Here is a 25,851-nt window from a genome sequence, read left to right as displayed (position 1 = left end):
ATCTTTCTTAAAAGGGAACTACAATTGATCAAAGACTGGGGTGCAAGCAGACAGATTTAATCCGCACTTCAAAAAATTTTGCCGATCAAACACAGAGTTAATTCTTACATTTGAATTTTTACATGTATTCCAAAGGAAAACTTTGCGATGAAAATGCATCAACGCCTGTTATCAGGTGTGGACTCGTGCTGGTTCCACAAAAGGCAAGAAGTTCTGATAGAAATGATTCACAACCTTAACTTTCGTGTGAGCTGCTGGCCATGCTGGCTCACAACCACCTTCCTGCCTGCGGTGCTCAGCTCTGATTGGAAAGGGTAATTGAAGCAGTCTCTTTGAGAGGTCTCCAAGGTGTTCATTTTAAACAATAGCAGTTGCAGAACGTACTGAAGAATTTTGACAAATGAGGTTATTTAAAAAGTGTTTTATTTCTAATATCTCTGTAAAACTAAGCTCTTAGTTTGTTAAGGGAATCAAAACAGCTTCCTGCCAGACTGGGTATACAACACCAAACCTTTCCACTTTGCATCCTTTTATTTTTAATATAAGATTCATATTCTTTGGTTTCTTTTTTTTGAATGAAAGCATTCAATTTTGCTGAAGTACACAAGTACTGTGTTTCAATGGGTTAAATTTACTTAATGTCTAAATGGAAATTTTTAACTGCCTACTGAGAGCAGAAATCATACTTCCCCATCTCCATCTACTTGCTTGGTATGCATCTGTCAAAAGTGACTACACATTACAACAGAAGCTGAAAGCATGCCAAATGCTCCTAAATTGCTGAATGACAGACAAGTGTTTTCAGACACGCAGATCCCAGACTTTGAAAGCTGCCACCCACAGTTCCACAGCTTCTGCAAAAATTACCTTCCCTGAGGCAGGTGGATTCTCCACTCTAACAACGCACAAGAAAATTCCAAGATAAGGCTTATAACTGACCAACAGTTTTTAAGCAATAAAAAAAATCTTCTGGAGGAACTCAGTGGTTCAAGCAGTATTTGTGGGAAGAAATCAATTGCCGATGTTTCGGGTTGAAACCATGCAGGGTTTTTAATATGTTTTTCATATTACTAGAAAATAAATCTACTCATTTTATTGGACAAGTTTTGTTCCCTGGACTCTTCTTTTGCGTGTGCGATGTTGGCGGGACGATGTCTTTTTTGTGCTTTTACAAGGCGCGGAGCGAGAGAGAGACTGTGTGACACGCCACGCCTCACACAGACATTTTGCAGTATTTTCCCGTTTATTTTACGAGGTCGAGTTGCGATCTCAACACTCAACCCAGCACGGATGGAAAGCGTACTCGGGAGCGGCTCTGACTGAGTTTGAACCCAGGAACTTCCGTTCCAGAGTCCGGTGCTGATCTCACTGCCCCATGGACACTTTTCAAGTATAAAGTTCACCCACAAAGCAATCCAATACATAATATTTGTCTGCAGTCAGATTTTCAATCTTATAGGCCTGAAAAAATGAATACTTGATCATTCACAGAACTGAAATTCTACTATTTTATGGGTCAGACGCTGAACACATACTGAGATCTTTGGCTTTCTATGACATCAAACACTGCTGATGTGTGCCTTGCCAACTCTGAATATTAGAACTATCAAGGTCACTATTGCTCAGCCTCAAGATGGTTCAAGGCTGCTGGTGTCTGCCTCAACTCAGTTTGCTGCTCACTGATGCATTTGGGAGCACACTCAAATTCCATGAACACGAAGAGAAGTCTTCATCTAATTTCCTTTCATCCTCTGGAAGACAAAGCAGGCATGAGTCCATCTGAGCTCCTGGGATCATCTTCCCATCACATCACTGCAATACTCATTCAGGCAGTGATAATACTCTCCTGTGGTGGAAGAGTGTTGACTGCATTGAGTTATGTCTTTTTCAAACTACCTGCAAAGACCATTCTTGGTTGCATTTCATGTTGAGAACTGAAAGCACTTGCTACACATCAATTGAGAATCTACAATGACACAGGCAACATTTCTCACGTGCATTGTTACATTGAATGTGAGAGTGATGGTAATGAACCTCACAACTGAAGTTTCCAATCTTCACTTGGCCTTTACAAACAGCACGAGAGTGAATCACGTTTCTGTTTTGACAACAAGCAGCAGCTGAGATGTTTCCACTTGATTTCAGCTTCGAAATTGTAAACCTGAACCAAATGGAAACTGTATACCAATCTTTTCAGCACAACCTATCCAGCTATAGGAAACTCAAGACATTAACCGAAGAGCAACAATGCGATGGAGGAACCTAGCAGGTCAAGCAACATCTGTGGGAGGAAATGAACTGTCCATGTTTAGGGTCAAAACCCTGGGCCACGGCCATTGCCATTTCAAGGAAATTTACAGCCATTAATTTGGATGATACATTTCCTTCCAAAAATTAAGTAAACAAAACCAATTTTCTTGAATTTGTGTTTCAGGTTTATGTCACTACTTTGTGTCGAAGGGTCAACCAACTGACTAACCTTTACCTGTTGCATAAACATGCAAGTTTATTTCATCAGTACTGGGCCTCCATGTCCTTGCTTGCTGCCAGCAATAACTTCAATGCAACTATTTCCTGACATCAGCTGAATAGCTGCCTGGGTGGTTTGATATCCAAGCTTACCTTCGAATACGAGATCCTGTTTGTAAAACAAATCAAACTTTCTTTCACTGATTTAGCAGAAGAATACCATTTTGAAGCTGTTCCTTCACTGATAACTTTATTTTACAGTACAGCTTGCAAAACTGCCTTTCCACTACTGAAATCCAGGCATCAAGGTACCTTATAAAAAGCAGATTTCCTATTTCGCTATTCAGGAAGATCTCATATAAAAAAGAAAATTACAATATTTTAATCCAGTTGCAATTGGATAATAAAGTGCAGCATAAAACACACTCCACCACAATATTTTTGTTGAAGAGCTACAGAATACATGAAATTGCTTTTTTCTTGCAAGTGAGCACAACAAGCAACCCACATTTCATGCCATCACTAATGTTGGACAGATTGCTATTCCACTCAATGATGATCACTCTCCGAGCTTGGTCATCTTTCATAAGCTGCTAGATAATTCATTCACGATCTGTTGGCTCACTGCTTAACACACACTGACATCATGCCTGCACCAGCTGTTCACAAAGTTGTGGGGAGCTGCAGAACTACCACAAGACTTCAAAACTGCATCATTCGTGACCATCTACAAGAACAAGGGAGACAAGAGAGACTGCAACAATTACAGTGGCATCTCTCTTCTTTCAGCTGCGGGAAAATGCCTCGCGAAGGTCATCCTCAGACACTTGATGTCCAACATCAGTGACAACATCCTTCCAGAAAGCCAGTGTGGTTTTCGAGCAGGCCGTAGTACAGTGGACGTGATCTTTTCACTGAGGCAACTCTAAGAGAAATGTGTTGAGCAGCAGAGAAGTCTCTATGTCACATTTGTTGAACTAACCAAAGCGTTTGACACTGTTAGTAGAGATGGCCTGTGGAAGCTCTGACCAAAATTCGGTCGCCCCCCATGCCTAACCAACATCATCCGTCAGTTCCACAAAGGCATGGAAGGCCGCATCAACATGTGCGGTGAGTGGTCAGACCCATTTTCCATCGGCAACGGTGTAAAACAGGGTTGTGTTCTGGCTCCTACTCTGTTTGGACTATTCTTCGCCGCTGTTCTTCAGGATGCGACATCAGACCTGAAGTTTGGGGTCTTTCTACAAACGAGGCTGATGGCGTGCTCCTCAACCTCGCAAGACTGAGAGCAAAAACAAAAGTCAGGGACATTGTGGTGCATGACCTACAGTTTGCTGATGACTGCACTGGTTGCCCACTCTCTCAAAGACTTACAGGAGATCACTAGTCGCTTTGCCAGTGCAGCCAAAAGCTTCGGACTGACAATCAGCCTGAAAAAGACGGAAGTTTTGTACCAACCGGCTCCTGGCTCAAGCTACAGAGAACCAACTGTCCTCATTGATGACACTCGTCTCTCGTCTCAATGCTGTCAACAAGTTTTGCTACCTGGGTAGCATAATAACATCCTCAGCTTCTCTGGATACAGAGATTGAGTCAAGAACCAGAAAAGCCTGCTTTGCCTTTGGTCAGCTGAAATATCGAGTTTTGGTCACAGAACATCAGGTTGGCCACCAAGTGCAAGGTATACAGGGCCATTGTCATATCAACCTTGTAAAACGGATGTGAGACTTGGTCCCCATATCAGAGACACTTACGACAGCTTGACAACTGCAGCAGCGTCACCTACGTTCTCTGATGAAGGTCACCTGGCGAGACAAGGTCTCCAATACTGAGGTCCTCTCTCGAGCCAGAATGCCAGCAGTTTCAACCTTGGTGATGTCAGCCCAACTGCGCTAGGCAGAACATGTCAGAATGCCTGACGGAAGACTGCCCAAGGACGTCTTGTACGGCCAACTGTCCAGTAGTACCCGAAGATGAGGAGGCCAGTGACTGCGGTGCAAGGATGTTCTGCACAGGAGCCTCAAGATAGCTGACATTGCCCCATCAACATGGGAGGATCTCGCTCAAGATCACTCACAGTGGAGGGACGCCATCAGGAAAGGTGTGGACGCTGCTGAGAACAAGCTCAACGAGGCAATGGAGGAAAGGCACAGGAAGCGCCACAACAGAGCTTCTGCCCCTGCTGCCCCTCCAGGCCTCACCTGCCAAGTATGTGGCAAGCAGTGCCTGTCAAGGATCGGCCTGTACAGCCACTCCAGGACGCACATATCAAACCCCACTAACTGACTGAAAGGAACCATCATCATCCTATGGGATGGATAGCCAGAGAGAGAGAACCAACATGTAGCTCCCACCATGAAACAAAGGTAACAGAGAGCAGGGATATCTGAAACATTTCTAACCATCATTGTTGAACTCACACATATTACTCTTCAAATCAGGCAACTGATTCTGTTTTCTTTTCTTTCTGTCCATGCATTAGCACTTCCTTTGAAGCTGCCAGGGATGAAGGGGATCTTTTTAGTTATTTTTAAGTCTTCAGGAGGAAAGGGAAGGCCCATGAGCCAGTCCTCATCGGGGGAGTTAGAGGTGGCGAGTGTCAGCAACTTTAAATTCCTCGGTGTTACCATTTCAGAGGTCCTGTCCTGGGCGCAGCATGCAAGTGCAATTATGAAGAAAGCATGGTAGCGTCTCTACTTCCTTAGATGTTGGCAAAGATTTGGCATGACTTTGACAAACTTTTATAGATGTTATGGAGAGTATATTGACTGGCTGCATCATAGCCTGATATCGAGTCACCAATGCCCTCGAATGGAAAATCGCCCAAAAAGTAGTGGATATAGCCAGCCTATCATGGGTAAAGCACTCCCTATCACTGAGCACATCTACATGGAGCGTTGTCACAGGAAAGCAGCATCCATCATCAGGGTCCCCACCACTCAGCTCACGGTTTCTTCTCGCTGCTGCCATCAGGAAGGTGGTACAGGAACCTCGGGACTCACACCACCAGGTTCAGGAACAGTTATTACCCCTCAACCATCAGGCTTTTGAACCAGACGGGATAACTTCACTTGCCCCATCATCGAATCATTGCCACAACTTATGAACTTACTGTCAAGGACTCTTCATCTCATGTTCTCGATATTTATTGCTTATTTATTTTCTATTATTATTTCTTGTTTTCCTTTTTGTACTTGTACAGTTTGTTCTCTTTTGTACACTGGTTGTCTGGCCTATTGGTTCAGTCTTTCTTTGATTCTATTATGGTTATTGGATTTATTCAGCTTGCTCGCAAGAAAAGGAACCTCAGGGTTGTATATGGTGACATACATGCACTTTGATAACAAACTTACTTTGAACTTTGATTGATTGGAAGCTGTGGTTCTATACTGGTGTCTATCCTTCTACTGACAAGGAGAAGGAGTCATATTCCACTTCAGAGAGTGGGGCACAGAATTTTTCACTTGTACATCAGTGCAGGATGCCGTCTTTTGGATGAGACAAAGTATTTTGCCAATTATTTCAATTTTTACAGCACTTCTTTCAAGTGCACATGGAGCATGAATGGATTGCTTTTAGAAAGCAAAGAATAAATATATCAGAACAGGACAGGACAGAATCAGGCCCCAAGATACTGACCAACAAGTACCTATCTATGTTAATCCCACTTACCAGCCCTTGGTCTATTGCCTTCTTTGACTTGACACTTCAGAGGCTCATCGAGATACTTTCAACCAGTCTCTGGATGAAAATGTACTTCCTCAGATCCCTTTGAAAACTTTATTCCTTCGGCTAATTATATGTCCCTTAGTATTAAACATCTCTGCTGCAAAGAACATTCTGACCAATATTTATTCTTAACATAAAACAGATCAATTTGCCTTTCGTCTTGTTACAGATTTCCGTACATCACCGTCCAAAAACTGCCTGCTGTTTCTTTTATTAGTTCCCTACTGATCAATATTTAACTTCTAATATCTCAGACATGTTTTCATTCTTTCTATGTAAACTCATAACCCAAAGCTATTTGTATTCAACTTATTCATCCCACTTAACCAAGGCTCCAAACTCTGGAATCACCTTCATAATAGTGCCCCTTAAAATGCAACTACTATACCACAAACAGTATACAATATATCACAAATGGCTCAATATTATGTCCTGCAAAGCACCTGAAATCGAGTTACTTTCAAGGCGCAACACAATTGCAAACAGCGGTTACTTTAAGACATGCACTTCAGAAGTGCTTGAAAACTATCTACCGTCTAAATTTGGATTTTTCTCTTAGCTGATATGGACTCCTATCATCAGTTTTCATACTTTGAAATATACACCACAAAATACTGAATATGGACCCAGAGCACTGAACCCATGAACACCTCATTAATAAAAGGTTACATATTCAATTATTTTTGTCACAGATAGTTGTAACAGGTGTAGAAACCAGGAAATTTAAATAAAGGCTCAATGTAATACTGGCTAATTATAACAAGTTTCATCTTGTGTGGCAGGAAAATGCAGGTACTAAAAACGTTTCCATGACTATCAATTATCTCAATTTTGCCAACCACCAATGATTTGCGGAATATGATTTGAATGAAATGCATGTTTGACTGTGTTCATTGTGTCACCTTGGTTCAGGGGTCCCCAACCTTTTCTGCACCGTGGACCGTTTTAGTATTGACAATATTCTTGCGGACCGGCTGACAGGTGGTGGGGGGTGTTCAAGTTCAACAGTGCGTGACAGGGAATGAGGAAGGGTGCAGCTGACTCATATCATTTCATATCGCCAAATCACATCATTTCCTCGCGGCCCGGTAGCATATGCTTTGCGGCCCGGTGGTTGGGGACCACTGACTTAGTGCAATGATTTTTCTCTATTTAATTAATTTGTCAATTACAAATTTAATTAGGTTACTCAATAGATCAGCACAGCCAAAAATTCTAATGATTCTCATACGAACATGCAAGTGTTCCTCTGGCAAATAACTTGTAAATAGACCATCTGTGTACATGGAGTGAATGGGCATGTCACAGATATATTAATGGTCATTCACCAGGCAGATTGTTATTTTTGAAATAAATCTGTTATTCATCATTTCCACTAAAAACTGGCTAAAACTCAAAGATGGGCCATCTACCCTTTATCAAAAATATGAGCTGAAATCCAAATTAATTATAAAATGATCAAATAATTGGGTGCAACAGAGAATCTGACACATTTATCTCTTTCCAGCCATTTTTCCTCTTTTAACATATATAATTAAGTTTTCAAAACACAAAATTATCAGCCAGGAATGAAGTCAATTAAATATGTAATAGATTTTGTGCTGATTTCATACAAGATTCTAACTCAGAAATGCTAACCCATAAAATTGCTAATAAAAATGTAGTATAAAGAATATTGCAAGCATACATTCATGTTTACGTCAAAGTACATTTGCAACAGAAAATGTAGAATTACCACTGCACTTAGAGAACTTGTGAGCAAGGAAGAGCCGACTAGAAATACATTCATTAGAGTCGATCTTCATACTGAACCATGTACAAAGACTGATGTAGCATTAAAATCCACAGGGAGGGACAAGAACAGACTTTATCATTGCTGTCCATCAATGTGGTATACACTCCATTGTTCTACCCAGCACTCGTGTGTTCCCTTTGCAGGTTTTCCCACTGGGAAATGGATGGAGAGTTCTAAAATTTCAATATTACTTGGCATGTGAGCATCCAATATGAACACTATCATTTCCTCTGGTTGGCTGAAGGTGCACAATATGCCTGTACCCTAGATTGAATTGACAGTCACCTGCTGTGAAATTCTGAGCTTATTTTTAGCTGGGATAAAACGGGGTCCAAATTACTGAAGCTCAGTCCTTATTAAACAACTCTGACCAGATCAAGAAGGGGAACTAAACGTGTGTGGAGGCCACAAAATGATCTTTTCAACTGTCTCCTAAATTTCACCTACTTTTTTTCCTTTCCTTTTTCTCGTTGCTCTCTATGCTCTGCGAGTCCGATTGGCCATCACTGCTGTCTTCCCACATCTCGGATAGATCCTTCATTTCATCTGAGACATCCTTCTGCAAAGCCAAAAGAAAAAGCAATGTTACTGCATTCTAAAGTCCTGTCATTACAATGGGTAGACATTGCTCGATCCAGCCCACTGTCCACACCCACAACCCCAACGCCCAACAAAACTTTCCTGCGATTGCACTTTTTTGCATAACTGAGGGTTAATCATCCTCTGGGCCTCACTGAAGCTCTTGACCCAAAGGCAAAGCAGCCCATGAGCAGTGACAAAGCCTTTATCCTCAGAGTACCATCACAGTCTACCAACAGTCTGCTGCTGTCAGTAGCCTTTGAACACTTCCTGCATGTCTCTCATCTTGAAGGACATTTAAAAAAGAAACCAAAACTACCTGTTTTAAAAATCAGTAAGTAAATTAAAGTAATAAAATTACTCAAGTGCATCATTGTAAAAAAACAGAAAACATTCTAAGCACTCAGCAGGTCACACAGTATCTTCAAGTCAAGTTTATTGTCATTTTAGTATATAATGTATACATGTATAATGTACACAGAAACAAGACAATACTTTTCCGAACCGGGGTGTAAAGCACAGTAGTGCATATAACACACAATAATTTATGAAGGTAAGGATAAAATATACAGATGAATCACCCATAAATAATAAACTAAAGTGCATTAACTTTAAATATTGGAAGGTACGGTACAGATGAACCAGTGACACTTCGAATATGATGCAGGAGGGAGTTCAGAAGCCTAATAGCCTGGGAGAAGAAACTGTTTTCCATCCTGACCATTCTTGTTTTTATTCCTCATAGTCTCCTGCGTGATGGTAGAAAGTCAATGAGGATGCTGGATGGATGGGTGGGATCCTTAATAATACCAAGGGCCCTACGCATGCAGTGCTCCTGATGAATACCCCAGTGGATGGTAGGAAGACCCCTATGATCCTCTCAGCTGTTCTCACAATCCTTTGTAGGGAATTTCGGTCTAATATTTGGCAGCTCCCATACCAGATGGAGATGAAACTTGTCAGGACGTGCTCGATGGCGCTCTGGTGTTCCTGTAAAACGCAGTTGAGATGGGGGTTGGGAGTCTTGCTTGCCTCAATGTGCTTAGGAATCTTCTTCGTGGAGACAAACAGTTCACTCTGTTTATCCTTTGCAGATGATGTCTGACAGAGTATTTCGAACATTTCTTTATTTCAGAGTTCTGGTACATGACATTTTGCTTCCGGATCACTTTGAACATTTAAGAGCAAGAAGTTAATCATAAACATCAATCATAACCACTTATTTCCACTCTACTTTTCAAACGGTGTTAGCAACTCCCTTCTCGAAAATGGGTCATGAGATATGTACAGCAGCCATCTCTGGCACAATGACTGGGGTGATTACGAAGTGGCACCCAGCCCTTCAGCTTAGAGGCTTGACTGCAGATGGAGTGTTGAGTCCAGCAGTCGAGAGGGAAGGAAAATGCATAACATCCATGTGCACCAGCACTGGACCTCCAGGCTGTTCTCACCCTTCTTGCTGAAAAATGCATCAACTCAGGAAGTCAGGAATGAACTAGCAGCTCTTTCCTGGCCTACCAACTGCAAGTCAGCACATTCCAGCCCAACACCGCGTAGGTCACCTACTGAAAATCTGTCTCAATAGGTTGCTACAATCAGCAAAATCCCTTGGGACTTTTGTTCTGCCACAACCAGTTCAGCACACGTCTTGTTTAAGCTCACAGGCTATAAATGGAGATTCTGAAAACTCACCCTTGATGGCATGACAACAGAACTGACTCATTAACTGCTGCCAATTATAGTACTGTACTGATGAAAGCGGAGTTTGAATTAAGGATTTGTCAACCTGAAAAAAAGAGAAGCCCATTGATTGTTCTACCACCTTCTGGACTTCAAGACCACAGCAAGTCAAAATGACTGAAGAAGGGTCTCGGCCTGAAACATCGACTTTTTATCCCCATCCATACATTCTGCCTGACCTTCTGAGCTCCTCCAGCACATTCCAACATCTGCAGTACCTCTTGTGTCAGGAATGACTAACTTTTCAGACTTTTCCATTATTGCACAGAGACTAGTCAAATGTTACCTGTACAGAGACCATATCTCTGTATATATTCGGTTAATAAGTTCCATTTATGAACTTGAGAATAGATTAAATTGTTGTCAGCTACTTTTCATTTTTGTCTATTCATTTATGTGTCTATTGCTGACTAGTCTCCAATTACTATCGGTCAAGGACCGATAACCAAGGCTGTCAAAATAATTGGATAATGGTCAAATATGAATTTAAATAGAAAATTCAAATGTATTTAAACACATAAAAATATGCTTATGGATGAGCCATCTCCTCACCATATCTGATAGCATGGACACGGTATAATACAATGCACACTTCATCACTGCTTCATCTGAATTATTCTGCAGCACAGTTCCATATCGTTTTCAAGTTGCTATTTGATTTCCCACATTAATCAGTGCAAATACAGTAACACGGGACAAAAAAAAGCAGAGCAAAGTTTCCGATGTCAAGTCCCCTGTTCTCAGTCTTGTGCCACTCCTAATCTGTGGTAGATGTCACTTAGCCTCGATTCTGATGTCAGAATGACCTGCATTCCACAGTGCTGTCCAACGGCACAAATAAGAAGGCAGAACGGGGGCACGAACTTCATTCTCAAAGGAAAATTTTAATGCTATTTTAGTGAAATTGATGTTTCAGTATTATTAGTGTTAAAGAGGGATAACATGCAAATGAAAACCATAGATGCTGCCTGGCCTGCTGAGTTCCTTCAGCATTTTGTGTGTGTTCCTTAGATTCCCAGCATCTATAGATTTTCTCTTGTTTGTGAATCAAAACCTTTGACAATTTGTGCTCATCCAGTGAATGAACTTGCAATTTCACATTATTCAAGAGTTTAGATTTCATATGTCACTCATAAATCTAACATATTTTGGCCCTTCCTTTAAGTTCAGGATCAGATTCAGGTTTATTATTACCGGCATATTTCATGAAATTTGTTGTTTTGCAGCAGCAGTACAGTGCAATACATTAAAACTATACCAAAATTAGAAATATATCAGCCATGATCATAATAAATGGTGGTGCAGGCTCGAAGGGCCGAATGGCCTACTCCTGCACCTATTTTCTATGTTTCTATATAAAGAAGTTGTGCAAAAAGAGAGAAAATAGTGAGGCAGCATTCATGAACCATTGAGAAATCTGATGGTAACAATAAGAGGGCGATCCCTGGGTAGTGGGGGCTTAAAGATGGATGTTGCTTTTTTGAGGTATCACCTTTTGAAGGCACCCTCGATGGTGCGGAGGCACCATCACACACGACTGTTATAAATTCCGTGAGATGTTTCAGCCAATTCCTGGAAGGTTAGAATGCCCAACACAAAAACACTACCAAACCTGGACTACTTCTCATAATCAAAAGGTTGCAAGAAACTGAAGAATTTGCGCTGATGACAAAGGGTTGTTCTTCTTACAATGAACAAAGGTAATATTGGAGTAGATTTAAGCAAGTTTATTCTCAGTGATACTACATCAGACCCGAGACTGCTGAGTGTAAAAGTGCTCAACTCACTTGCTTTACCGTTAATCACCAATAAGTGCAATCTAACAGATAAACTAGTTTTACAGTAGATTAGAAATAATCTATTTATCTCCAAAGAAAGGAGTCACTTTTCTAAACAGCAGCTCACCTTTAGGGTGTAGACTCCCATGCGACCAGGTACTTTATAGAAAATACCTTCTTCTCCTCTAGAATTAGTGTGAAGCATAGCATTCAAGCAAGCCAATGGAGAGGTGCCACTAGGAAAAAAATAGAAACATCAATCAATGCTTGATTAAAGATACACGGATCACTTATCAGTCAAGATTTTATTATTAAACTACTTTGAAGTGTTTCAAAAAATGAATTTCAACAAGGTGCCAATGCTACTTTAATGACTTGCTCTTCAGCCAGCACCTGACTATTTTTCTTAACAACTCTATTAAAATCTTCTGTATAATCAGAGAACAATCAGAAATGTGCATTGCCTTGAAGGGTGCAACCTATGAAAATTCATCTTTATAAGTCTGGAGAATTGTTTGAAGCTCTGCCAGTTTCTTTTTGATTCCGGCAGAGAGGATAAAACATGTGACGATACTGTGTCAAAATGGCTTTAATATTTCAATCAGAACCTAAGTTCTGGAGAATTCATTAAAAAGAACCTGCCATAAAAATTTTCACTGAATGGAATGATTCTCCTTAGGTTATATCCAATGCATTAACTGGCTTAATTTATTTACACCAAATCCATTAGTAACCTTTCTGCAAATTGAATACAACGCAGACCCATGTTTTGCATGCAAGACTTTGTTAGTGAGTTAATCTTCAACATGCACAGTGCTGCTACTGATATCTATGGAAGCATATTTGTTGGGTCTAATAAGTGTTTCCTGTTGGAAATGCAAGGCTCCAACACAAGGTTCCTTGTATTAGACCAGTATATTGCTGTAAAAATCATTCCGAACTTGGTTACTAGCTGACTCATCTTTTCCTGGTCAATTTCCATCAACAGCTATTATCTTCACTTTACAATCATTTTCTTTCTGGTAGAACTCTTTCACAGCCTTACCTCTTCTGCCGCTTTCAACACACAAAACTAACAAATTTCATATAGAAGTTCTTCATTCTGCAGACTTCTTTTGTGCATTCCTGTCCTACAATCACTCATTGAACTTGTCCTCTAGCTTTGGAATTCCCTCTTTAATTTTGGGACCCTTCCTCTGTCTCCCCTTGTTAAAACCTGCTAGATATCATGCCTGCGAAACAATATGAAATATTTTGCTATGTTCTCAGTGGTGAATAAAGGTAGCCAGCAACTTTAAAAAATCACCTTCTTGATCACGTCATGCTCACACATCCTAACATCTTCAATGATTTGATATCTGTTTATGACTGATCACATCTGTTGTATTTATTTACATTAAATACAAGTTGCTCTCTTGCATCATTCAGGACAATATTAGAACATTTTCTGGACAGTTGCCAGAGTCTATGATTGTGAAGGAGCTTCTAGTTGCAAAAGCGGTCTGGCAGGAACAAACTTAGCAAAATTTTCATCTCCCTTTTGATTGGTTCATTACTATTAAAGAATTCAACGAATTTATTTCAATTCTAATGATAGGTTTACAAGATGACTAGCAATGCATCTGTATTCATGCCCTCATGAAAATGCTGTATGCTTACAGAATTTTCTATTTCATTTCCAATTCCTTTATATTGTGCTTGTATTTGGAGACTATTGTAATGGACTGGGCAGCCAATGTATCCGTGCCAATAAAGAAGCTGAGCATATTTAATAACAAACAAAATATGTCAAGTGCTATAAATCTGAAATAAGACAAAAAGTACGGCTGTTCTAATTAAAGGTTATGAGCCAGAAATAGTGGCTCTGCTGTTCTCTCTCTGCAGATGCAGCCCATACAGAATATTCTACCAAGTTTTGTTTTATATCTTAAAAGCAACTATGTAGGTTATGGCGACCGTGAGTTTCTAAATCAATTAAGAGTCAACTTTTGTTCACAGTACAACATCCTGTTGGGCGTGTTTGGCTTTTGCTTTCAGCCGTACTTCGTTATTCAATGGGTCGACCTTAAAAAAAAATGGAATAAAATTAGTCATGTTGGCACAGGCTGCAGTCAAATTTTTTCCATTCTCTTTTAATATAGGGGAGGAATAATCAGCAGATAAACTATGATGTTTTCATGTTATGCTGCCAGGTTATATTGAAATATTATCTTTTGATGCCAATTGCTGGCAACCTGGATATAACTTCCAGCATTTTCTACTTCTATGATTTTCCTCTCTACTTTTTATTCTACCACCTTTCAATCGTCTCTTCTTTCTTTGGACAGCACTTCAACTGAGTGCCACACCATTATTTCCCATATGCTGCTTACAGGAATGGTGTCTCAAGTGACCCAGTTAGAGCTTATCTGTGTTCACACTTGCCAGCAAATCCAGTTTTCTTCTTGATCTTTAACTGTTTCTTAAAAGAAAGAAAAATGGAAGGCCATTCAGCGCAATGACTCCATACCAATTCAAATGCTCCTGCAGCCTGTCCACATCATCTATAACCTTCTCCTTTGCTTGCTTGTTGAGATATTCTTTCAGTAATTAAGATTTTAGTCCAATATTCTGGGCAAAGATTTCTTCTTCAGTTTCTCTCTGATCTTTTAGTGCCATACTGCATTGATGGTCACAAGTGGAAATATTCTTTCTTCACCCCCTTAAAAGACCTGCTACATGAATCTTCATCCTCCTCTTTTCAAAAGAATAAGGACCATAAAAGATACAGAACTGGGCTGAGAAGTGGGAAATGGAGTCCAACCAGAAAAGAGTGAAGCAGTTCACTTTGAAAAACCAAATCTGAAGGCAGAATACAGGGTTAACAGCAGGATATTTAGCAGTTTGGAGGAACAGAAGGACCTTGGGGTTCAGATCCAGAGATCCCTCAAAGTTGATGGGCAGGTTGACAGGGTTTTTAAGAAGGCCTTTGGTGTATTGGCCTTCATTAATTGGGGGACTGAGCTGGAGGGCTACTAGGTAATGTTATAACTCTATAAAACCTTGGTTAGATGCATTTGGAATATTGACTTCAGTTCTGATCACCTCATTATAGGATGAATGTGGAAGCTACAGAATATGCAAAGAAGATGCTGCCTGGATTGGAGAGCATGACCTATGAGGCCAGGTTAAGCGAGCTAAGACTTTTCTCTTTGCAGGAATGAAGGATGAGAAGTGACTTGGTAGAGGTGAACAAGACGACAAGAGCATAGATTGTGTGGATGGCGAGAGACCATTTTTCCAAGGCGGAAATTGCTAATATGAGGGGTGAGGGGCATAATTTTTTAAATGTGAGCATAAGAAAGTATAGGGGGATCATCAAAAAAAAGAGTAGTGCATATGTGAATGGCCTGTCAAGGGTGGTGGTAGAGGCAAATACACCGAGGGACATTTAAGAAACTCTTAGATTGGCACTGGATGATAAAAAAAATTTGGAGGATTGCGTGGGAGGGAAAGGTTAGATTGATATGAAAATGGGTGAAAAGGTTGGCATAACATCCCAGACTGAAATGCCTACATTGTTCTATGTTTGACATAAACTGTTCCCCCTTCCCTGGTAGATATAATGTCACACCCCCATCATCATCCATGTTAATTCTACACCTTTCCAGTACCTCCATATCTTGTATTTTTATACGATGAACAGAAGTGGGCACAGCACTGGTAACACATAAGCTTGGTGTAGGTTTGGCACACTGGGTTTCCTACTATATTCTTTTGGAATAATTCCAAGTGTTTGGCTTGCATTTTTCTTGCTGCCCTGTTAATATGCACAGCTATTGTGTTGCACTTCAAGAGTCCTTTGTTCATCTTCCTAAGTGAATTTCTTAATTCCCAAGAAAATGAGATCTCTGCATTTTATTTATAAATATAGAATGCTTGGAAGGTCATTGAATTTGATTTGCCAGTTGTATGCCCAATCTTCAATTTATTAATGTCTCCTTTTAACTTATGACGCCCTTCCTCAGCGTTAACAATTACCCTAAACTTCTGCTCACAATTTTATGTCATTGTAATTTTAGAGATTACATTTTTAGCTGCAGTCTAAATTGTCACTATGAATAGTGAACAATAGTGGTTCTGTGGTAATACAAATGGAACTCCGTTCTCCATCCTCTGCCACTTAAACAAGCCATCCTTTATCCTTGCTTTCCTGAAGATAGCAATACATCTCGTCTATAACTTGTCTCAACTCCACACATGCTCCAATACGATTCATTAAACTGCTATATGAGACATCGTTCAAGGAATAAATTACATCTGCTGCAATGCCTTAGTCTATTTCTTCTGTTACAACATTACAAAAATAGGTTCAGAAAGTCTTTTGGACTCATGCTGGCTACTCATTATTAAACAATTAGCATTTAAACATTTTTCAAAGTCTGCTTTCATAGGAATCCAATTATTAACCTATGATTGTCACTCAGCTGACTAAACGACGGCAGCCTACCTATGTATCAGATACCTTTCAAAGTATTTTGTTCGTGATTTGGCAGTCCTTTGGTACAATAATCTCTCTGCCGTGATGGCAGGTTAAGTATATTTCACGATCATACACAATCACATTTCACTTTCTGGTTTCTGATGTGGATGGTGTTAACAACGTGGAGTTTGCAATGATTTGTCTACAGGTGTTAGAACTGACTTATTTATACTGTTTTTATTGAAGAAATTATTGATTACTTAAACTCCCAACACAGACTATCTTGCAAGCAAATATGCAGTCTCTGGTGAATAAAATCGATGATCTCAGAGCATGGGTGCTGAATCAGAAGGACATTAGGACTACGTGTGTCCTTTGTTACACAGAATTCTGGTTAACCCCTTCTGTCCTGAAAGCAGCGATTCAGATCGACGGGTTTACTATACACCGTCAGGATAGATCTACAGAGTCTCTCAAAAGCAGAGGTGGAGGAGTATGCCTCATGATCAACTCTTCTTGGTACACAAAATATATCAGTGCTGCCCCAATTCTGCTCACCAGACCTGGAATATCCAGCAGTTAGGTGCCGTCCTTCTTACCTACCACAGGAGTTCTCCGGGGTCAATTTGGTAGCAGTATACATTCCACCTCAGACCAATGCCAATCAGGCTTTAGATGATCTGAGTAGTGGGATCAACATGCATGCAACAGTGCATCCTAACTTCTTCTTCATCATCGTCTTGGGAGATTTTAACCAGGCCAGTCCGAAAAAATCACTAAGCAATTACCATCAACAGATCACTTGCAATACCAGACGAAGCAACACAATGGACCATTGCTACACCATCATCAGGAATGCCTACCGTGCTATTTCATACCCTCACTTCAGGAAGTCTGATCACCTGGCTGTACTTCTACTCCCTGAGTATAGGCAGAGACTGAAGTCTGCAGCACCAGTAGTGAGGACCAAGGAGGTATGGACAAGGGAAGCACAGGAGCGCCTACAGGACTGCTTTGAATCGGTGGAATGGACGGCATTCAGGGATTCATCTTCGAACCTGAATGAGTAGGCTGCAGTTGTTACCGACTTCATTAAAACCTGTGTGGATGAGCGTGTGCCTACAAAGACTTACTGCGCATTCCCAAACCAAAAACTGTGGATGAACCAGGAAGTATGTCGTCTGCTGAAGGCTAGATCTGTGGCATTCAAGTCTGGCAACCCAGGACTGTACCAGAAAACCAGGTATGATTTGCGGAGGGCTATTTCAAGGGCAAAGAAATAATTTTGAACGAGGTTGGAGATGATATCAGATGCACGGCAACTCTGGCAGGGTTTGCAATACATTACTTCCTTCAAAGCGAAACCCAACAGCATGAATAGCAGCGATGCTTCACTACCAGATGAACTCAATGCCTTCTATGCCCACTTTAAAAGGGAGAACACAACTACAGCTGTGAAGATCCCTGCCGCACCTGATGACCCTGTGATCTCTATCTCAGAGGGTGATGTTAGGTTTTCTTTAAAAAGAGTGAACCCTCACAAGGCAGAAGGTCCCGATAAGGGTACCTGGTAAGGCTCTGAAAACCTGTGCCAACCAACTGACGGGAGTACTCAAGTACACTTTCAACCTCTCACTGCTATGGGCAGAAGTTCCCTCTTGCTTCAAAAAGGCAACAATTATACCAGTGCCTAAGAAGAATAATGTGAGCTGCCTTAATGACTATCGCCCGGAAGCACTCACATCTGCAGTGATGAAATGTCTTGAGAGGTTGGTCATGACCAGACTGAACTCCTGCCTCAGCAAGGACCTGGACCCATTGCAATTTGCCTATCGCCACAATAGGTCAACGGCAGACGCAATCTCAATGGCTCTCCACACAGCTTTAGACCACCTGGACAACACAAACACCTATGTCAGGATGCTGTTCATTGACTGTAGCTCAGCATTTAACACCATCATTCCCACAATCCTGATTGAGAAGTTGCAGAACCTGGGCCTCTGTACCTCCCTCTGCAATTGGATTCTCAATCTCCTAACCAGAAAACCACAATCTGTGAGGATAGGTGATAATATCTCCTCCTCGCTGACGATCAACACTGGTGGACCTCAGGGGTGTGTGCATAGACCACTGCTCTACTCTTTATATACTCATGACTGTCTGCCTCGGTATAGCTCAAATACCATCTATAAATTTGCTGATGATACAACTATTGCTGGTAGAATCTCAGGTGGTAACAAGAGGGTGTATAGGAGTGAGATATGCCAACTAGTGGAGTGGTGCCACAGCAACAACCTGGCACTCAACGTCAGTAAGACGAAAGAGATGACTGTGGACTTCAGGAAGGGTAAGACGAAGGAACACATACCAATCCTCACAGAGGGATCAGAAGTGGAGAGAGAGCAGTTTCAAGTTCCTGGGTGTCAAGATCTCTGAGGATCTAACCTGGTCCCAACATATTGATGTAGTTATAAAGTAGGCAAGACAGCAGCTATACTTTATGAGGAGTTTGAAGAGATTTGGTATGTCAACACATAGACTCAAGAACTTCTATAGGTGTACCATGGACAGCATTCTGACAGGCTGCATCACTGTCTGGTATGGGGGGGGTGGGGATGGGGGTGCTATTGCACAGGACCGAAAGAAGCTGCAGAGGGCTGTAAATCTAGTCAGCTCCATCTTGGGTACTAGCCTACAAAGTACCCAGGACATCTTCAAGGAGCGGTGTCTCAGAAAGGCAGCGTCCATTATTACGGACCTCCAGCACCCAGGGCATGCCCTTTTCTCACTGATTCGGGATTCAGGAACAGCTATCTGATTCCTAAATGGGCATTGAACCCTAGGACTTTTTAAAAAAATATACAGTATTTCTGTTTTTTGCATGATTTTTAATCTATTCAATATATGTATACTGTATAAAGTAAACCGAATAAGATTTACTTATTTATTATTATATATATTTTTTTCTATTATGTATTGCATTGAACTGCTGCTACTAAATTAACAAATTTCACGTCACATGCCGGTGATAATAAACCTGATTCGTATTCACTACGTCAAATTCCAAAGAAGCAAAAGCCATGAAGCGCTAAAGAACTGCTTGTTCATTTAAAGGGTAATGGCTTAATGAAACAGTAGGAACTGCTACACCGAAAGCTCACGAGGTCAGGAACATGCAGCTACGAGAAATATTTATGTACAATACAGAAACTGGTGTTACTTGTGTGTATTGTCATATGGCATAAGAGGAAAAAAAGACTCATTGATATCTATTATTGTATTTCCTTTTCTGAATCTAAGGCCTCCGTAGGTCAGAGTGGACAACGTATATTTCGTCCTAGCTTTCTAGATACACACGCTTGGGCAGTATGATATGGAGAGCGAGTGAACAACAAACTGGACTTGGTAGTTTATTACCCTTACAATAGCTTCAGGTTTACTTCACCTAAAAATTCAGTGCGCGTATGTTGTTGTCATTGGGCAAAAAATTGCACAGCACAAGATTTTTGCGCACACTGGTCATTACAAATTAGAGGGAACACAGCTTTGGTATTGCAATCAAATTATTAAGCTTTAAAGGGACTACTTTTATAATCCTTTGAGCAGGTTCTTCTTAAAAAATGCTGCGTGAACCTATCTGAATCAGTTTCATCTTCTTTAGAGGATGAATAATTTAATAGATATATATTATATATACAGCTGCAACATTTCTAATCTCATCTTCTGATGTCACTCGCATATCATCTATTTCATCTGAAACAACCAATGTAATTATCATTTGTAGCTACATTCAATACACCCAGCTGTGCTGTTCCCATCCTAACTTTGGCTTTAACTCCTTTTCCCTCTTCTCTGAATCAGGTTTACCGCTAACATGTTGTGAAATTTGTTGTTTTGCAGCAGCAGTAATACAGTGCAAAACGTAGAAATCAGTTACAAACAAATCAGTAAAAGAGGAATATCAAGGGAGTGCTGTGTGGACCATTTGGAAATCTGATGGAGAAGGGGAGGAATCTAATCCCAACACGTTGAGCGTGGGTCTTCCTGTACCTCCAATCCTGGTGGTAGCAATGAGAAGAGGGCATGTCTTGGATGTTGAGGGTTCTGAATAATGAATACTGCCTCTTGTAGATATACTCAAAGGTTGGGGAGGCTTATGCCTGTAATGGAACTGGCTGAGACCTTAACCCTCTGGATCCTTCACATTGCAGCTTCCATACTTGGTGGTGATGCAAACAGCTGGAATGTAATCCACCATACCCCTGTCAAAAAATTAAGTCTTTGGTAACATACCGAAGCTCCTGAAATTCCTAATGAAGTACAGCCATCGGTATGCCTTTTCTGCAACTGCATTAATGTGGTGGGTCCTGTATAGATCCTCTGAAATGTTGACACCCGTAAACTTGAAGCTGCTCACTCTTTCCACCGCTGACGCCCTTGATAAAGGCTGGTCTGCGTTCTCCCAACGTCCCCATCCTTGGTCAGGCTGATGTTGAGTGCGAGGTTGTGACACTTGACCTCACAACCTCCCTCATTATGATCCTGCACCCGTCTGTCTGCACTGCGCTTTCTCTGTAGCTGTTGTGCTTTCATCCCATTTTGTTATTGTTTAACTTTGTAGTACCTCAGTGCGCTGAGTATGAAAGGTATTAGAACACAACAAGGAGAAAATCTGCAGATGCTGGAAATTGTGTGTGTGTTGTATGTAAGACAAGGTCTTCACTGTACATATGAGGAGGAGATGTTATTACTGATCTACATGACTGTGGTCTCCTGATAAGGAAGTCAAGGATCCTGTGTACAGTGGGAGGTACAGAAGCCCAGGTTTTGAAGCAAGTTTACAGCTTTGCATCCTCGGCCTTACTTTCCTTTATGCTTCAACATTTCTTCTTTTCATCTTTCAATCTCTCACCTCATCTCTGTTTAAGATGGTGCTGGTGAAACATAGCAATGACTTGCAGGTAGCAAACAAAAAAACTACTGTACTTATCAGACTTTTTCTCCAATAGGATCACTGCCATCAGTAGCCTGTAAATTCCCTTTTGGAGTTGAGATTTTGAACCACCTGTACAACCTGGCATTTTTTGCAGTGTGAACTGAAGTCTCGAAGGCGCAAGACAGTTGCGGTATGGCATGTACGGGCCCAATCAAGGCAGCAGGGTCAGGGCCCAAGAGTGGGAATGAGCTGATGCTTGACCATTGCTGGACCATACTCAGACAATTCGATGCAGCAGAACAGAGGTGAGTTGAGTGGAGGCGATACAAAGTTAAGGGCCCGAGAGCAGAGAAGGACTCAGGCTTTGATCAATTTAGGTGCTGGGCGAATTGAAAAGGTCAGATATGGGCCGGATTGAGGCAGCAGGCCTGAGAGCGCACAGAAGCGGCAGGGACCAGGTCCAAGATTGAGGAACAACCCGAGGTTTGGAAGACTGAAGCACCAGGCCAGATTGAAAAGGTCAGGGTGGCGGGCCGGAGGCAAGGTATGGGCCAGTTCAAATCATTGATACATGAAGTTAACTTGCCTTTGCACCGAACTGAGGCTGTAGGCTGCAACTAATGGGCTCCTGGATGGGCAGCAGTGATGATCAGCTTCATAACTTTTGTGAACTTCAGTTCTGAATGTTATTTGCTTGCTTTTATTGCTTGCACAATTTGTTTCTTTTTCTGCACCTTGACAGTCTTTTTTAAAACTGATTCTCTTGTTTCTTTGTTTTGTAGCTGCTTGTAAGGAGACAAATCTCAAGGTTGTATATCGTATACATCAATAATACATGTACTTCATATTCAGCTCTGGCATTCTTTCTGCTGCTTCCTGAGAGCGCTCCTTCCCTCATGTTTATTAGCTGTTGGTTTGATTATTTTTGTACAAAATCTGCATGTTCTGGATTCTATTGAAGACTGTTTTGCATTTTCCATTCCCATTTAATACTGGTTGACAATATTGTTGTCAATTTCATTTTCCAAAACTCTTTACTAAGCCCCTCAAAAATGATTTCCCAGTCACAAGATCTTAAGACAGAGGAGCAGATATCATCTTCAATGTGATGTGGCCACCAATTGACCCACTCCCATCTTAATTCTGCTTTCTGTCTGATTTGTTACTCATGACATTCAGGAACACGCTTCTCCTTTTTGCATATTGAGTAGAAAACACTCCTGCAGACACTGCAAGAACTCGATTCCCTCAACCTATTAACTTCATCTTATAGCTAAGTAATCAGTGTTTGAATCCCTTTATGATTGATTCTCCGTGCTTTCCATAGTGTTTCCTCTCGGCAAACAGGTACATTGCAGACTCCTCCAACTAAATGCAATTGATCCTATCCCCACATGGCTTCTGTTCTATTGTGTGAATGGCTGTCTCATACTTCTGACAGAAACTGCAACTCCACGCACAACAGTTCCTCCTCTTTAATAAACAGAGCATGTGTTCAATTCCTAGTCCTGACTTTGTCTACAGCTCTATTACAATGGGGACACCTATAATACCTGGATCCTGGTGTATTATTACCTCCAGTTCCTCATTCCATTGTGGACGCTGTATTTTTAATCACAGAAACAACTCAATTCATTTCAATAGCAAGTCCTCTCACATTAATCTTTAACCATTTATTTATAACCTAATTCACTCCCTGGCACTCTTATTTTGGTTGCCAGCAAGCTCTTATTTCAAGCAACATACACAAAATGCTGGAGGAACTCAGCTGGCCAGGCAGCATCTATGGAAAAAAAAGTAGTCGATTTCCTGAACGTCCGATAATGGCAACCCCCAACATGTCACCCCACCCCACCCCACCCCGCCCTTGCCTTCCCCAGACCCCTTCCCCTTTTCCTTCTCTCACCTTTTCTCTGTGCCTGCCCATCGCCTCCGTCTGGTGCTCCTCCACCTCTTTTTTTCTTCCATGGCCTTCTATCCCCACCTACCAGACTTCTCCCTTCTCCAGCACTGTTTCTCGTTCACCAATCAGCTTCCCAGCTGTTGACCTCATCCCTCCCCCTCTGGATTTCACCTATCACCTACTGTTTCTCTCTCCCCTACCCCACCTTTTAGTTCTACTCTTTATTTTTCATCAGTCATGCTGAAGGGTTTTGGCCCAAAACGTCAACTGTACTTTTTCCATAGATACTGCCTAGCCTGCTGAGTTCCTCCGGTACTTTGTGTGTGTGTTGCTTGGATTTCCAGCATCTGCAGATTCTCTTGCTTGCTCTTATTTCATTTACACTTCCATCAATATCTTTTCTAATGGGCTTGTTATGTCTCTCATGAATTGAATTATTTTATTTCTAATTACGAGATCTCACTGCTTACTCGTGGGTTCACAGCTGTTGATGATTGCTCATTATCGTATTGTTATGCAATTAGCTTTCGACATCTGGTCAGCCATTTTATATCTTTATACATTTCATTTCATAGTTAGAAGCCAAAGGAATTTCAATCAATACTTGAATCTACATTTCAGGAGAACGCTGAGACGTACTGTCTTTTCACACCGATTCCTTGCGTACTGGAACACGTTGGTGAATAATAAAAAGCCTTCATCTACAGCTATGCCAGGACTGGAGTTATCTATCTGTCTAGCTAAAGGAAACAGGGAAGACCCTTGAACGAGGGCAGAATAGGGCTTGTGTGAGAGAACAGGCTCGGAGAAAAGGGAACAGGAATTGATGATGTTGTTCTGAAAGATGACATGGATTTGATAAGCCAGATGACCTCCTTCCATGTGGTGAAGATATCATTAAGTGTTACTTGGGGGAGGGATGGAAACAGAAGGAAGATATGCATGTGCAATTATGAATAAAGCAGGCAGCGCCTCTACTTCCTTAGCAACTTGCGAAGATTCGGCATGACAACTAAAACTGTGACCAACCCCTATAGATGTGTGCTGGAGAGTATATTGACTGGCTGCATCACAGCCTGGTATGGAAACACCAACGCCCTTGAACAAAAAATGCTAGAAAAAGTAGTGGGTATGGTGCAGTCCATCACAAGCAATACTCTCCCCACCATTAAGCACATCCACATGGAACATTCTCACAAGAAAGTAGCATCCATCATCAGTGACCCTCAGCATCCAGGCCATGCTCTCTTCTCTCTACTGCCATCAGTAAGGCGGCACAGGAGCCTCAGCACCTACACCACCAGGTTCAGGAACAGTTATTACTCCTCAACCATCAGGCTATTGAATCAAAGGGGTTAACTTTACTTGTCGCATCACCGAACTGTTCCCACAACCTATCCGTCGTGGCTATCCCTCGAGGTCGAGGATGATGGTCTTCGTTCTGAAGAAGTGGCCCACAGAGCGAAGATGCCTGTGCGTGCATTTGTTTAACGTGTACTTGATGTTGCACTCCAAGAAGCACACGATACCTCACAAATCAACCAACTGATTCCAATGGCATGGAAACCACGACAACTGGAGCTGATGGATTTGTTGCAGTCTTCATCCGCCTTCACAGCCGTTGAGTTCGAAGTAACTTCGTCCGCCTGTTCCACCGTTGAGGTCTTGGTTGGATTGTTCTTTGTCAGGGACCTCACCCTCGACCTTACCGCCATGGGTGACCCTACCAGGAGCATAGCTCCAGACGGCATCGCTCTCAGGATCTCAGGACCACACAAGCTTCTCCACCACGACAAGGTGACAATCCACGGACAATCCACAATCTATAAACTCTCTCTCAAGGACTGTTCATCTCATGCTCTCTATATTTATCGCTTATTTGTTATTTTTCTTTCTTTTTGTTTTGCAGTTTATTGTCTTTTGCACACTGGCTGTCCACCCTGTCGGTGTGGTCATACATTGATTCTATTATGATTATTGGATTTATTGAGTATGCCTGCAAGAAATTGAATCTCAGGATTGTATATGGTTACATATATATAATTTGATGATAAATTTCCTTTGAACTTTGACATGATTATTACAATAGTGTCAGAACTCTTAAGTGGAAAATCTGAAATTACAATAAATTCTGCTCCTTTGAATATTTCCAAATTGATGAAGGTCTCTAACCGTGCATTCTATTCAGTCCTTCGAACGAGTTGTTATTTGCGTATAACAAACTTCCATTTCCAAGATGCTCTGTTCAAATAAGAAGCATTAAAAATACTGTACATAAAGAGATGAAACACCTATTATTACTGTTCAACCTTCTTGAGTACTTCCAGCATTTTCTGTTTTTGCTGCTCAAAAGGTCAATCTCTCACATTATGAATCATATGGAACTTAAAAACCATTGTGCACACATGTACAAAAGCGATTTCATTACCGGATCACACTATGATCATAGTTTTCAAGTCT

The 25,851-nt window shown here is 41.3% G+C and overlaps 1 protein-coding gene across 5 annotated transcripts in view; it reads right to left on the bottom strand.

The window, feature by feature from the left end:
- Positions 1-25,851, bottom strand: part of asxl2 (ASXL transcriptional regulator 2) — a 206,354-nt gene that overhangs the window by 89,703 nt on the left and 90,800 nt on the right. For 4 of the 5 annotated variants that reach the window (XM_063036057.1, XM_063036095.1, XM_063036076.1 and 1 more), the window contains 2 exons: positions 12,218-12,326; positions 8,441-8,552 (listed from right to left, as the gene is read on the bottom strand). In XM_063036057.1, the coding sequence (XP_062892127.1) occupies positions 8,441-8,552; positions 12,218-12,326 (221 nt within the window). Of the gene's footprint in view, positions 1-8,440; positions 8,553-12,217; positions 12,327-23,394; positions 23,501-25,851 lie in introns of those variants that run through there. The other variant, XM_063036067.1, reaches the window with a different exon arrangement.

The sequence above is a fragment of the Mobula hypostoma genome, chromosome 2 (genome assembly GCF_963921235.1).
Source record: "Mobula hypostoma chromosome 2, sMobHyp1.1, whole genome shotgun sequence".
Lineage (NCBI taxonomy): Eukaryota > Metazoa > Chordata > Chondrichthyes > Myliobatiformes > Myliobatidae > Mobula > Mobula hypostoma.
The sequence above is the reverse complement of the archived record's forward strand: the minus strand, read 5'-3'. Positions and strand labels throughout refer to the sequence as shown.